The 14,416-nt window shown below is 35.9% G+C and overlaps 3 protein-coding genes and 1 long non-coding RNA gene across 10 annotated transcripts; 2 read left to right on the forward strand and 2 right to left on the reverse strand.

Moving 5' to 3' along the window:
- Positions 1–15: 15 nt before the first annotated feature.
- LOC116850338 lies at positions 16–2,801 on the reverse strand. Of its 6 annotated transcripts, none has more exons than XM_032828522.1 (7): positions 2,550–2,798; positions 2,230–2,451; positions 2,003–2,163; positions 1,737–1,927; positions 1,388–1,667; positions 1,057–1,333; positions 16–409 (listed from the first exon to the last, which is right to left on the reverse strand). In XM_032828522.1, the coding sequence occupies exons 2-6, from the start codon at positions 2,427–2,429 to the stop codon at positions 1,065–1,067; spliced, it is 1,101 nt and encodes a 366-aa protein (XP_032684413.1). In that variant the 5' UTR covers positions 2,430–2,451; positions 2,550–2,798; the 3' UTR covers positions 16–409; positions 1,057–1,064. The 6 variants fall into 6 exon arrangements, with proteins under 6 accessions (XP_032684413.1, XP_032684412.1, XP_032684415.1 ...); XM_032828521.1 differs by lacking the exon at positions 16–409 and adding an exon at positions 534–948 and having other exon boundaries at positions 2,550–2,797; XM_032828524.1 differs by lacking the exon at positions 16–409 and having other exon boundaries at positions 534–1,312; positions 2,550–2,801.
- Positions 2,802–3,500: 699 nt separating this feature from the next.
- LOC116850339 (acyl-CoA-binding domain-containing protein 4) lies at positions 3,501–8,938 on the forward strand. 2 transcript variants are annotated; one of them, XM_032828526.1, is made up of 6 exons: positions 3,501–3,944; positions 6,475–6,668; positions 6,745–6,907; positions 7,185–7,333; positions 7,527–7,820; positions 7,967–8,938. In XM_032828526.1, exons 1-6 carry the CDS (start codon positions 3,884–3,886, stop codon positions 8,108–8,110), a joined length of 1,005 nt encoding a protein of 334 aa, XP_032684417.1. In that variant the 5' UTR covers positions 3,501–3,883; the 3' UTR covers positions 8,111–8,938. The 2 variants fall into 2 exon arrangements, with proteins under 2 accessions (XP_032684417.1, XP_032684416.1); XM_032828525.1 differs by having other exon boundaries at positions 3,503–3,944; positions 7,470–7,820.
- On the reverse strand, positions 8,534–9,432 carry LOC116850340. Its single transcript, XR_004379315.1, has 2 exons — positions 9,127–9,432; positions 8,534–9,057 (listed from the first exon to the last, which is right to left on the reverse strand). It is a non-coding gene; the product is annotated as an uncharacterized LOC116850340 (long non-coding RNA).
- A 257-nt stretch (positions 9,433–9,689) lies between these two features.
- Positions 9,690–13,912, forward strand: LOC116850337 (prostatic acid phosphatase). Its single transcript, XM_032828517.1, has 7 exons — positions 9,690–10,059; positions 10,280–10,378; positions 11,194–11,616; positions 11,789–11,912; positions 11,988–12,199; positions 12,330–12,510; positions 13,367–13,912. Exons 1-7 carry the CDS (start codon positions 9,961–9,963, stop codon positions 13,489–13,491), a joined length of 1,263 nt encoding a protein of 420 aa, XP_032684408.1. The 5' UTR covers positions 9,690–9,960; the 3' UTR covers positions 13,492–13,912.
- Positions 13,913–14,416: the final 504 nt, after the last annotated feature.

The following is a 14,416-nucleotide window of genomic DNA, read 5'->3' on the forward strand; positions in this document are numbered from 1 at the left end:
TTGAACGATGGATAATGAATTGTACTGAAATTTATTTACTTGTATATTATGCATAATATTGTACAGCATAAGACATCTTATGTTGATCTGTATACATAAATTGCGATGTTATATCGCAATAAAAATATAACAGAATTAATACATTATATTATTAATAAAAAAATCGACATAATCGCACATTACAGTCATATCTTTTCTAAATAATTCTATTGATACATCAAAGTCATATCTTTTCTAAATAATTCTGTTGATACATCAAAATGAAAAAAAAATATATATAAATTCATATAAACATCATACCTTGAATGTAATTTTTAATTTCGTTAAGTTCTATACTAATGCTTTGAGTAGAAAGAGTAAATTGCAAACTTCTTTTAATTATTAAAATCCTGGAGAAAGGTTGATCCAACTTAGCACATATTAAAAACAAAAAGAAAACTCAAATTAATTGTAGTAGGTGATATAGCTGTAGTAGATTTTAAAATTTTGTTTTGCTAGAATGTGACATTTATAAATATAATTTGACAGTAAAACTTACTCTCTCTTACGTCTCGTGAATGAATATTTTAGCAGCGATATGGTTTTTATAAAATATGAAAATCGCATTTGAAAATTTCGATCAAATATCAAAACAGCAGTGTTGAAAAAAATAACAATTATGTTACACTCAGAGTATGTCTACATATCTTTTATTAACTGTACGCTTCCTGTATTCAAAAGTAGTATACGTAATAAAGAATCGAGAATACAAAAAAAGAGAGAGAGAAGCGAATTTAGGAATAAGTACAGTTAAAAGAACAGATCCGTTATGTCTTTTTGCTGTTTCATATTTAATCACTTTCACATATTTATCAATGATCTTTCATAGATTTCTTTTTTGGTTACTTATACTTATTCATTAATACCAGTTAATAAAATTCATATGTTTCATTACACTAGTTATTACTTCTGCAATGTAATAAGAATATCATATAAAGAGTTTTATAAACGCTCGAAAAAGATGATCTTTACATACAGATATATATGGATTTTACTCAAACTGAAATAAATCTTTACCTTCCACACTATTCGTAATCTTTGTGAAATCTATCGTCATGATCCCAGAAATCAGCATTCTTTTGCCTTGACGTGATCTTCATAGAGCTCAACTTTGTGTTAACATCATCCTCTCTTTTAGTATCTAATCCACCTGTTCCACGTATCGCCCTTGGAATATGAAGACCTTTCGAGTGACTTTGTTTGTTACATACTTCATTGGCCTCTTCTTTTGAAATTTGATGTGAAGGCACGTTATCGACTTGTTGCAAGTTCCCTGGTGGATTGTTATCTAAAACTTTTATTCTTATAACATAGCAACATCTCTTAATACTTCGTTAGTTATTATTACCATTTCCAATCTTTGTCTCTGTCTCTGGGCCTACTTTGAATTCCTCCTTATAAAATGGATAGTCGAAAATGAGCGATTTAATGTTTGAAGTATAAAATTCTTTTAGATGTGTATCTTTAATTTCATAGTTGTTATAGGCTAAATCGATTAATAACAATAACACTGCACGATTTCGAGAATTATCACTGTTCTCTTTTAATAATGCTTGCCTAATTATCATCAAAAATTCCTCCAATTGTTTTGGACCTGCTGCCCAAAGATCTTGACCAGATCTGAGTAGCTAAAAGAGAAATATCTTTACATCTTTATACACACCATTTTTTGTACTTATACATGTAGAATAGCTTACCTGTATCATGATAAAGTCAATATTATCTTCAACACTATTTTGTATTAGATCTTCTAAATAACGAACTAAAGGTCTAGCTAATATTTTCAATCTATTACCATTATTCAGCCTCATGTTATAATAAACTTCTGCATGAAGTAAAACTATATTCGCAAATATCTTTTTATCCTCCATTCGATTTTTTTCTCTAGCTAAAAAGATGACATATATATAGCACGATATCAATACTAAAGAAAACAGTCAAGAAAACCTCTCATGATACTTACACATATAATTATCTTGCAGAAAACGTAATAAATGATTTCGTATAATTTCATTATTTGAATCTTTTATGAAAGCGACTTTGTTGTCACTAAATATCATCGCTAGCTTTGTAGTAAAGGAGTTGTTGAGTATGGATTGTTTCAAAAGCATATTACATGTCTCTCTAACATATGAAATGTTACATTAAAAAGCAATAAAACAATTGTCATAAGACAAACCTATATAATACCTGAGGCTTTCCTTGTTGGTTGGACTAGTTATCAGATCTGTGATCTCTTGAATCAACTGTGGCGTAACTTGTTCATAGCTGCTTAATTTTTCTAATATGTCTTTGACAACATCATTGGTACAAGATATACTTCCTGGTCTACGAAGATCCTGCTCTCTGTTCTGAAGATACCATCCACGACCACGACCGAACGAAGTCATCTTGCAGCCTCAACAATTATACCTGCAAAAGGGGAAGATATATGTTAGAAATATATATCGAACAGATATCATTTTGGAAAATAAGGCTCATTAGCAAATAAAGTCTTACACTGTACTCACTGTTGAACAATTTGTAGAACTAAACGAACATCTGTATATATTGACGCGAACTCTTTCATAGGCAACGCGACTGCATCACCTATAGGTTTGTTTTTGCACTATCTACACTTAAAGTGAAAAAGATACACATACATATACTTAGAAGAGGGGAGAAAGAGATAGAGCGATATAAAGAGTGAAAAGCGGAAATATCGAATGAACTTTATACAGAAAGGAGGTCAATATAAATAGCGTAAATATACTTTCTTGCAAGTTTAAGATGAGGTAAACATACATGTATATATATATATATATATATATATATATATATATATATATATATAAAAGTATGTATATATATTAGGCTGTGGTAGAAGAAGAAGAAAGAGGAGAGAAAGTGCAAAAGTGCAATTAATTGAATGCGATCTCTGTGATTCTTTATTCTATGGATTTTGCTGAACATATTTTGCACCGTTTGAAATATATTTTCCGGCGCATATAAAATTTTTCCAACATAGATTACATTCGAAATTCCAATTTCGACAAAAATTTTCGTTACATTCCATATAATTTGTACGGCCAAGTCGCAGCTCGTGGCTCGAGAGTAATCGCAAACTCTCACTCGAAAACGCCGAGATCATAACTCGCAAATGATCGTAACTCGAAAATCGTAACTCGAAATCGTAATTTCATTTAGTATAATGAAAGAGTGAATAATTGGTAATAGTGTTGGGGTTTTTATGTTTAATCCCTGGAACCAATATTGAGCACTGAGCACTGAAAGAGTGAATAAGTCGCCTGGAGCCATATTTATTGAGAAAGAGAAAGAGAGAGAGAGAGAGAGAGAGAGAGAGAGAGAGAGAGAATAAAGAAACGATTTGAATTAGCCTCGCGCATGCGTGCGAGCGAAGTACCGCACGGAGACTATCGCCAATCGCCTCGGTGGGCTCGCGGCGATAAATTTGTTGAAATCTGTCAGTCATCGTCGTGGGGTCGCCGTCAGTTGTTTTCCAGGGTCGTGACCGACACGTATTGCATATTTGAACGATTAAATGATAATCGTCTCAGCAACGTCAGTTGACTCAAGGCTGGCGGGGAATTTCGCGCAAGTTGGTAACAGTTCGATGATTCGATTCTCTAGGTGGAGTAGTCGCCGTCAGTGTAGTCGGTGGTAGTCGTTGATTGCCGTTGACTGAGTACGTTTCGTCGCGCGAGTCTCTTCCCGTCGCGGTGTGTTTTCACCGCGTTCACGAGCGGAGAACAAGAGAGGAGCTGTACGAGTTCCTCGCCAGAGACGCACCTTATCGCGAAAGTAATAACAACTGGCCGTCGGCCCGTTCGTTCGCGAGGGGAACATGACGACGGAGGAGAAATTCAACGCCGCCGTCAACGTGATCAGGAACCTGCCGAAAAATGGTAAGTAAATATCGCTTTCGCGAACGTCCGTATTTTTGTCGGCGAATAGCGCGTAATCGCGACCGGGTTCGTCTCACACGGCGATCCTTAGAGGGGAGACAACCTTTACCTAATCTACCTATCTATTTATCGTGCAACTTTTACTTGTCTATCCACCTATGGTTCACCGTGTCGTTCACTCTCGCACTCGACGACCGATATCAGCAGCGGCGGCGCGGCGATATTACGCGATCGCTTTTAGCTTTCCCTCTTTGTTGATTTCATTTCCTTTCCAGCCTCTCTTCCTTTCGGCCGCATGCACCGACGGTGCATTATTGCGCGTTGACTAAAGTCCACGAGCTGATGTTTGTCGTCGTCATCGTTCCCCGCTGACGCCCCGGAACAACGTCGAGTCTCTCGCGAAAAAGAGACGTTCAAAAGCCAGCGCCGCGACAGCATGTAATTTCGCTTGTATCCTCGATGATACTATGTATAATGCATTAGGATGAGTGTCCGTGTATTTATTCACGGTTCGTGATTAACACTTTGAGGTTTTCGTTGTGCTGTGCTTGCTGTGATGCGGCGGATATTGACCTTCCCTCGAATCCGCAGTGTTCGCTTCGGGTATACCCGCTCATGTTTTCCAATCTTGACCTAAAAACCACTCGAAGGACAACGGAAGCGTCGCGATCATCTCGACGGTGTCATGCGCTTTCGAAACTTTACGAACCGTCCTTCTGTACTTTTCCATCGTTTCTTATGGGAAATAAGAACGGATTTTGCGTGCACGATAATTCGCACCAACAACCGTGCAGAGAAATTCGCGAGATCGAATCGCGCGAGTCCAGGAAAGAAAGTGAATGCGAACTTCTCACCGGCGGCGTTGAAAGCGATATTAAAAATTCAATCTACGAATCTAGGCGTACACACACACATACACAATGCACGACTTCCTCGTGCGCGGAAAAAGCGCATGAGGAAGGATACAATGATTACTCGGATTGCGCGTGTATCGCCGCACGAAGAGTTACGAAAACTTTATAGAAAAAGAACTTTTCAACCTTTAAACCGGTTGCGCGATTGCTAATCGTATCTGTCGTATTTTAAAATTATACTGAGAAACCGATTCATCTGATATGCGTCATTGCTTTAAGTATTGCCGTATAAAAGTAAAAAAACATTAAGGATGCAATTTCAATGCATATTAAAAAAAAAAAAGAAAAAAGCGATAATATATTTGCGACAATGAGTTCTTATATAAGAATAATGATCGTATCGACGTCCGTTATTATCTTTTTTTACAATCGTCTTGCTGTCGCAAACTCGTATATAAATATATGTAACTTTAATCGAGATAACTGTGTACATATACTATAAGGTCAATATAAATTGTTTTAATTAATTGCCTATTTTATTCCTAAGACATCATTTAAACATTTACTTCCTTTTTTCTTACCATTTGGCCTTGACGCCGAATATTACACATACTTTTCAGTCATTTCGTATGGTCATAAATTTCTTATGACCATTAAAAACAGCACAATATGCAAAAACTGTGCGACTGTTTTTATGAAAAAAAAACTTAGAAGAGGTTAACGGCCTTCTATTATCTTATTATCTTCTATTACGATTGTCTTTCATCGTGAATTCGCGTACAAATATATTTGGCCTTGATGTCGAATATAGCGTATAAGTATACTTTCCAGTCATTTCATATGGCCAAGTGACTGTATTACTCCCACTTTACTTTCTAACGGCGCAAGTCTAGCTGAACCATGCTTTGTGGCTGAAACTGGAATGTTCCTCTTCACTGGTCACACAAATCACTCGCGTTGCGCTAGCAATTATGAAACTCTGTTAACGAGCACTTTAATTAACCCCCGAATCGATGCATTAACCGGAATTTATTGAGCGAAGTTCTCTTCCTTTTTCCTCCTTACGTTTTGCCCGCAATATTTTGAATGTTTGTATCACACGCGTAAATAATGCAAACACGCGTGAGTATTCATTAGCAGCATCTATTAGTTGCATGATAAAGCACATTGTTAAACCCGATTCAAGTCGATGGAAAATAATTCACTTTCACAACAGCCACTGTAATAACTGTGATTATTGTGGCTACAACAACCACATTCTACAACCTCGCTTTCTAGAACTGTAAATTCTATCAAGATTACAATTACAAAATTTTCCCACTGCACACAGTTGAAAATGTAGTAAACATCGTTGAGGATATATGAAGAAAATCATTGTCAAATAAAAAATAGCGCGCAATTTGCATAATCTTGCGTGAAATATAAATTACAATCGGTGCTAAGTTTTAAGAAATAAAGTATCAATATTATATCGCATCGATGTTGTCACAAGTCTTAGTGTATCGACGAATTATAAAAAACGTGATTGAAATTATTTCTTCGCTCAGTTCTGCTTGGACGTTAAGATCTCTCTCCGCTCTTGAATATGTAATTCTGCAGTAAAAAACATGTAGTAAACGCACTTTGAGCTTTGCACATAGAATTATGCATTGTTAATGAATAGGATAACGTTTCAGGAGCGTACCAGCCTAGCCACGAGATTATGCTACGATTTTACTCATACTACAAACAAGCAACCGAGGGGCCTTGTCAACAAGGGAAACCTGCATTTTGGGAGGTGGTGAAGAAAGCAAAATGGGACGCCTGGACACGTCTCGGTAATATGAGTCGCACAGAAGCCATGAACAATTACGTGGAAGAATTAAAAAGAGTACGTGTCTCATAGCTTTTTTTGCAAACAAACGCGCGTGTCGGATGTATCAAATAAAAAGGTCGTCACTTTACAGATCGTCGAGACTATGTCTTACACGGACAATGTGGCGACTTTTCTCGGCAGTTTGGACTCATTTTACGAGAGTGTGCCGAGTGAGGATTTGGAATTACTTGTTGGGCCAGTATTGGAGCGCATGCGCTCCCAACCGGGATCACCATTATCTGGTTCCCCGTTAGGTTTGTTTTCCTTCTTTTCTACACATGACGAAATATTCTTATATCTTAATTATAAACTAGCTTGTGTAATCTTATCGTTAAAGCTTCAGCGCTTTTATCTCTGTAATGTAGCCACTCGACAGTGTTGTTTATTACAAAAGTTATCAATATCGATAACGGTGTCTACGTATCAAATTTAATAATTAAGAAACATACATATGTCCACGTGAATATTATTTTGTATCTCTTTCTCTGGCTATGAGCTCTGTTGATTGAATTTTTCTCTTTCATTCATTAGCATCCAGAGAAACGTCACCTCATAGAGTTTGCAACGCTTCACGACATATAACGAGCAGTTTGGAAACTAGCCCAACCAGTAGTCGCACCGCGAGCCCATTACCACAAGATACTGATGGCGAAGAAGAGGAGTTTATAGATACTGTTGAAGTATGTATTAACATTATACGACTTTGTTGTTCCGTTACTCCGCAGAACAAGATAACTTAATTTTATTACGATGTAAATTATATTAGATCAGCTATCCTCTAATCTTATGAAGCAAAACAATTCAATTTTATTGCAGTCTGCGCCGGAGAGATCGCAGAAAGATGCATTAAAATCTTCTACTTGTCCTCAAAAGGTACAAACCACGGCAAATAACGGAATTGATAATTCGAATACAGAGAATGTAGTGAAGGAGAGCACTGAATTAACGAATGGATACAGTAACGCTAACGGTCACGCGGTGGACGCGACATCGGACAGTAAACGAGAAAGAGGTAGACAAAGAACAAAGAAAGACGACAAGTTCAACGCGGAGTTCCTCAATCAAATCGCCACGACTGTACAGCATCTACAGAGAGATCTGGATAGAGTAACGACCAGAGTACGGAGTTTAGAAGGGCAAGCCTTGCAAGCGCTAGCGCCACAAAGTGTACGTCTCAATATATTCTTTCAATAAAAATTTCGATAAAAAATACGATATACATATATGCGATATTCAATAAAGTCTAGAAATAGAATAAGAATAAATTTGTACGGAAATGTTGAAATTATATTCGTACCTCTTCTTTTTTTCAGGAGTACGCCGCTAAACGCGCATATCCGAGTTGGTGGCCGTTCCACGAATGCTCGCCGCGGTTATTCGCCATTCTAATCATGTGGCCATTCCTCGCTCATCTGCTGATCAATACCACGCAGCGCTATCGCCAACGAAGACTGTGATCCTACGGTTACTATGCCCATGCAGCTAAGAACCTATTTTTATTGAGCAGGTTACTGATTTTGAGTTGAAAGTATACAGAGATCTTTCCGATTTTGCATCTCCTATAGGAAGCAATTCGCTACCCTAACAATACAATCTGCGATTACGTTTGTAAACGTAAATTGTGATAATATTGCAACTAGGCCGATCTCTGTATATTTTTGCATATGTGGCCTGTTTAAGAGGTCACGCACTTTCTCCCGATTGCAGATTGTCTGCTGAACTGATGACTCTTTCGATTCATACAGCGAAAGTTCGATGTCGTTTTAATCTATAGTCGCACTAGGTTGACCTTAAAATTCTACGATTATAAATTTCATTGACTTGACATTCATCAATATCTTTTTTTAATTACTAGCAATTTTCAAGCTCGATAATTTTTCAATTAATTACACGATCTTTCTATATTTTGGAGAAAGTGTGCGACTTTTGGAATAAACTATGTAAAATGCAATGATATAGTTCAATGGTTTGGTGAAATTGTATGTAATATATAAATAGTTGTATATTCGTAAATTGTAATATAAACACACAGGTAAAAAGTAAATTTTTTTGTACACATAAGCATACATGATAGTTACTGTTATATATATTATATGTGTAATGCGGGTTTATATATAAGAAGGGACTTTAAAATGTATATGTACCAGCATTACAGTGACAACAACATCGTAATTAACGGTACGAAATTTTTACATTCATTGCAATTTAAATTTTTATCTAGCGGATGATTGTGATGGATTTTCTGTACATAGGTGAAATGTGAAAATACAAGAGTTTGTAATTATTGTCAGTTGCATTTCATACTAACTTCTCTCGCCTTTAAGCAGGAATCGTTGTACCGGATAGGTTTCCTTGTGATGTGGTAAGAGCATCGCCCCACTGCTCTTGGTTCTACATGTTTTTCCTGTAAAGAGAAAGTAAAGAGTGAGAAAGAGAATGAGAACGTAGAAAGTATAGTTAAAAGGACTTAGACCTTTCTACGAGTAGCAAGTCACGTTTATACACGTGTTTAAGATGAGCCGTTGTAAATAGGACGTTCTCATTGTATCTTTTAGGTTTAAATCAATAAATATTAACTATTTAATTATTTTGTTCTTGATAATTTTCGTTTTACGTGTATATGCACGCGTATTACGTGTAGAAAAATGCCAAAGCCTAATTTTTAAATTCAAATTTTAGGTTTGTTCTTTTTAGTTAAACTGCCTGAACTGATGCAATAAATTAGAGTGAAATAAAATATATTTGTCTTGCTTTAACTTATTGTATCAGTTCAGCTAAAAAGAACATACCTTTTTACTTTGCCATCCAAATGAATTAAATCCAAAAGTTTAAATCAGTTAAATTATACAGTTTTTAAATTTAATAGTGTGTCCTCGAAAATTCGAAGTGCAAAAACCGCAAAAATGTTGCGGTCACAGTAATTTATAGCGTTAATGTTGCAAACGATTAAAATTATCATCTGATGTCACTGTTATTGATCTTTAAAATTCAGTTGACATCGGGAACCAATAGCGCCTGCTCGCTACGAATTTTGTCCCTCCACCTAGCAGCCATGCTAACATTCGTAAAAATATGGCATAGCTGCGCGCTCTTCGAGTAAGAGCGTACGGTCTGGCATGGAGGTTACATCGTCCGTGGTCGTAAAATGATACCGTGCGACGGGATCCTCTGTGAATCATAATCATCGTTCCTCTTTCGTTCAAGGTTCACTCACCAATGTCACGTGTAAGCTCCACGTGAGATTATTGCTCGCGAATCGCTGGAAAATCGCGAACACCGACAACAAAGTGAAAGGAAATTCTACACGATGGATACCAGAGTGTTACTTGTGTTCACGAGTATTTTTGCTGCGAGCCACTCCACCACCAAAGACCTCGACTTGGGCACAATCGTTTTCGCGAATCTTGTAAGCGCGAAACAATCAAATTCCTATTTATTTATAAATAATATTCACGTTGTCATTACGAATGCTGGTTCTTCGTTGTCTATTTTATATTTTCCGAAGTCTCTTATCTTGGAATTTCAAGTAGATGCAAACATTCTTATCTTTCATTGCGACACATTAACAATTTGCACATGCACGGTCGCTCATAAAATTTACTCATGAAATGAACATTATCTTACAGTTATACAGACACGGTGACAGAACTCCTATCTCTCCTTACCCTACTGACCCTTACCACAATGAAACTTTCTGGCCAGTTCCATATGGAGAATTAACAAATGTATGTATGCATTATTGAAATTTTAACTATAATCAATGCAAGTATAAAGCTGGTTTATTGTAGTCAGCTTTATGCAGAACAAAGATATTTTATGATATTGCAAATACTTTTTTTACATTCTTAAGTGTACTGTGAAATTTAATACATCTGAGTTGGCACAGCATTTAAATATTTGGCATCAGCTATAATGAGGCAAAAGAACAGATTATATAATCAGTGTAAATTTAACAAGAAAAATCATGGAAATAATTTTTTTTAAAGATGCAGCAGAATATATAAGATAAATTTGTGAAAATAATTTGTTCTTACATACCCAGTAAGCAAATTGAGTGCAGACTGCGCGCAGATTGACAGCAAATTTGATCAAAAACCCACAGCAAAACCATAGCCATCTGTATTTACATTAGGCTACGGTTTTGGTGACAGATCTTACTGTCGGACAATTGGTGCCAAATTTGCAGCAAAAACCGCGCAAAGCTTGCAGCGCAGCAAGGTTTGCGCGGTTTCTGCTGCCAATCTGCCATCAAATCGCTACAAGCTCTGCGCGGTTTTTGCTGCAAATCTGCAGCAATTATCCGACAACAAGTTCTGCCGCATATCTGGCGACAATTTGACAGCAAGATTTGATACAACAAATCCTGTATCAAATTTGGTATCTATTTGCCATCAAAAGTTGATAGCAAGCTCTGCACGAAATCTGTTCGCGCAGGTTTGGCTATCTGGGTATAAATTTAAAATCTCTCTTACATATAAATTTAAAACCTTTCCATTTTTTGCACTAATTGTATTGACATTTGATGTTTTATGAAATACAGCTTGGTAAACACCAACAATTGCTTCTCGGTCGTTGGTTACGAAAACGATATTCCTATCTTCTGTCCGCTACTTACACACGATACGATATCTACGTGCATAGCACTGACGTAGATCGCACGTTGATGTCGGCTGAAGCGAATCTAGCGGGACTTTATCCACCAACAAAGGACCAAATTTGGGACCGCATTAAGTGGATGCCAATCCCGATACATACCATTCCAGAGGACCAAGATTACGTATTAAGCGGCAAGAAGTACTGCGCGCGATACAAATACGAGCTAGAAAAGGTCTTACGATCACCTGAAAGGCAACGAATAAATAATGCGAATGCAAAGCTCTACAGCTATTTATCCAAGAACACTGGACTCAAAATTTCTACGCTAGAAGATGTCGAACACTTATACAATACCTTGTATATTGAAGTACGTAGCCTTTTTGATAAGCGTGTTGCTTGCCACAATCGAAATCAATAGCACGATTTTGATCTGGCAATGGTATTTATTGATCTTGAAAACAATAACGATTGTAACGTATCCGCTGACTTTGTCTAAAAGGAAAAGATAAAAATATAATGAAGCTTAATTTATCTTTTAGAATTTATACAACAAAACTCTACCGCAGTGGACAACATCGGTATTCCCAGACAAGCTGAAGCCTCTTGCTGAACTCAGTTTTACGACTGATGCATACAACAAAATACTTCAAAGATTAAAGCCGGGTAATTAGGCAATTTATTAATACCATTATGTGGTCTTTGTTTATCTGGTTCTTAATTATGAAAATATGCTATCAGGTCCATTACTTGGGGAAATGATAGATCACATGATCAAGAAATCGCAGAAGATGTTGAAACCTGATAGAAAAATATGGATGTACAGTGCTCATGATCAAACTATTGCGAATTTGCTAATGGCCCTGAAATTATTCGAACCGCACTGTCCACCTTATGTTGCTACGGTCCTGATAGAGTTAAGAATAAACCCCAAAAATCAGTATTTTGTAACGGTAGGTGTTTCGCTTAATATTCATATATTGAAATATTTCATTCATATGAAATTGTATACATATGTATGTAATATCTAATATCTAATAATAAGATACATACATTTATATGTATTCTTTTCTTTATTCGCAGGTTTCGTACAAGAATAGTACCGAAGAACCGATAGTTATGACGTTACCGGGCTGTACTATGTTGTGCCCTTTAGAAGATTTTATTACTTTGACTAAAGACATTGTACCTGAGGACTGGGAAAGAGAATGTCTATTAAATACAGGAAAATACGAGTACAATCTAAACACGGCAGTGGCTATCAGTAATTATTCATTTTTATACTGCACTTTATGCGTATGTGCATACGCGCGTACACATATGCATTAAGGCTCTGCTATTTCTAGGGCGGCCATATTAGTTTGATGACGTCAGAAGCGAGAAATGACATATTGAAAATTAGTTGCGTTTTATTGCTTTATTTTTTACTTTTCCGTGAAGAATCAAATATTTTCCTAATCCTGAAACTTGTAAAAAATACAGCAAACTTAGATATCTGGCTAATGTATCACGTAATATCGTAAAATAATTCCTGAAATAATGCTACATTTTTTGACTGTCACGGTTGTTTGTGACAGCTGAGATCAACATGTATGAACACATTTAATTTCTCGATTTTCAATATATCATCAGTATCACTAAGTTTGCTGCACATTTTACAGTTGTGACGAACACGATAATATACACACTTCACAGAGAAACTGCAAAATAACACGATAAAACGCAACTAATTTTCCAAAGTGTCAAGCGAGGCCTAGTGAGCTTAGCCTAGTGTTAGCCCATCAGCTACGTTGACACGGTTATTTCATGTTCTCGACACCGCTAGACATCACCGTCAATTCAGACTTTCTGCGGCGAGATAGCAGAGCCTTAAATTTATTAGTGATTTTCCATGTAACATTCGATGTACTTTGTACGTGTACAGTCGACTGATTAACAACACTTTTCAATCTAATAAGAAAATGTATCTCTTAAGTATTACTAAGAAAACAAATTCCTATATTGAAATACGTTACGAAACTTCTCAAGAAAATATTTATTTAATATCTTAATCATCTGACTGTATGTATCTCTTAAATCACTCATTTCAAATTCTAACTATTACTATTCTTTTGTTTCAGCAATACTGGTGTTATCTATAACGTTAGTACTTTTACTAGTTATATTAGTAATTGGCTGCGTGTATTGGCGAGATAAAAAAGAACACAAACAGTATTATTTTCGTCTGACAACTGATGCCATATAACGTTATCCATAGAATGTTGGCCATAAATTAGCATGGTGAAGCAAAAAAGAAATTACAAGTAATTATTAATAGTTGTGTGATGTGCTTGCGAAAAAATTAGGTGTAACGTTTTTAGTTAATATGTGACGAGTGTTTCATCCAGAAATCCATACTCAAACTTGGTACAAAATATTCTTTGTTGAAAACAGGGAAATAATGTAGGAATGGCGACCTCCTTTTGTTGGCTCATTATCTTGGCAATTGATTTTCTCATCTTCTATCTTTCTTCGAGTACGATATATGTCCACTCATATACAGGGTGTTCAAAAAGTCCCGGACCGTGAAATATCTCGAAAACTAAGCATTTTAGAAAAAAATGTTTCAGATAAAAGTTGTGGCGTTTAAAAAGATGTATTTACTGATCACATCAGTTTGACCTTGGGTTGCGTAGCGAAGGTCAGGTCAAGGTCACATTAATTTTTTTAAATGGAACACCCCATTTTTCATTGCATATTCTTATAGCACATCTCGAGAGCTTTCCAAAACGCTATAATAAAATATTTTTTCGTTAAGAACTTTTCGAGTAATAACACTTGAAATTTCCAGCACTTTGACATAGAATACAAAATATCTCGTAAAATATTCTTCTTTCGGTTATCTTGTCTTAATGCTTTTTTGCACAGAATAATGAGACAAATTAATTGGCTTAAAAAAAGCACAAAAAGATTTTTATATATTTATGTAAAAAATTTTTTGTTTTTTTTTTTTTAAGCTAATTAATTCGAGATGCAACAGTATTATGATTCCGAGAATATATGATCAAATTTTACAATGAAATCAATCGGCTTCTATCTGCTAGAAATTTTTTCATAGGAAAACATGCCTATTTCTAAGTGTTCCATGTAACATCATGCTTAAAAACAAGTGGTAAGTTTGAGAAATTCGG

The sequence above is a fragment of the Odontomachus brunneus genome, unplaced genomic scaffold (assembly GCF_010583005.1).
Source record: "Odontomachus brunneus isolate Ranch 3 - 2012 unplaced genomic scaffold, Obru_v1 Obru_scaffold_142, whole genome shotgun sequence".
NCBI lineage: Eukaryota > Metazoa > Arthropoda > Insecta > Hymenoptera > Formicidae > Odontomachus > Odontomachus brunneus.

Bases quoted from the DNA above. Each gene is read 5' to 3' on its own strand.
- LOC116850338 (XM_032828522.1), bottom strand. From the start codon at position 2,429: ATGACTTCGTTCGGTCGTGGTCGTGGATGGTATCTTCAGAACAGAGAG. The intron at 1,928-2,002 runs GTAAGTATCATG...TCATCTTTTTAG, and splicing joins TCTGCAAGATAATTATATGT to CTAGAGAAAAAAATCGAATG. The intron at 1,334-1,387 runs GTAATAATAACT...TAAGAATAAAAG, and splicing joins AGAGACAAAGATTGGAAATG to TTTTAGATAACAATCCACCA.
- LOC116850339 (XM_032828525.1), top strand. From the start codon at position 3,884: ATGACGACGGAGGAGAAATTCAACGCCGCCGTCAACGTGATCAGGAAC. The intron at 3,945-6,474 runs GTAAGTAAATAT...ATAACGTTTCAG, and splicing joins CAGGAACCTGCCGAAAAATG to GAGCGTACCAGCCTAGCCAC. The intron at 6,908-7,184 runs GTTTGTTTTCCT...TTCATTCATTAG, and splicing joins ATTATCTGGTTCCCCGTTAG to CATCCAGAGAAACGTCACCT.
- LOC116850337 (XM_032828517.1), top strand. From the start codon at position 9,961: ATGGATACCAGAGTGTTACTTGTGTTCACGAGTATTTTTGCTGCGAGC. The intron at 10,060-10,279 runs GTAAGCGCGAAA...ATTATCTTACAG, and splicing joins CAATCGTTTTCGCGAATCTT to TTATACAGACACGGTGACAG. The intron at 10,379-11,193 runs GTATGTATGCAT...TATGAAATACAG, and splicing joins CATATGGAGAATTAACAAAT to CTTGGTAAACACCAACAATT.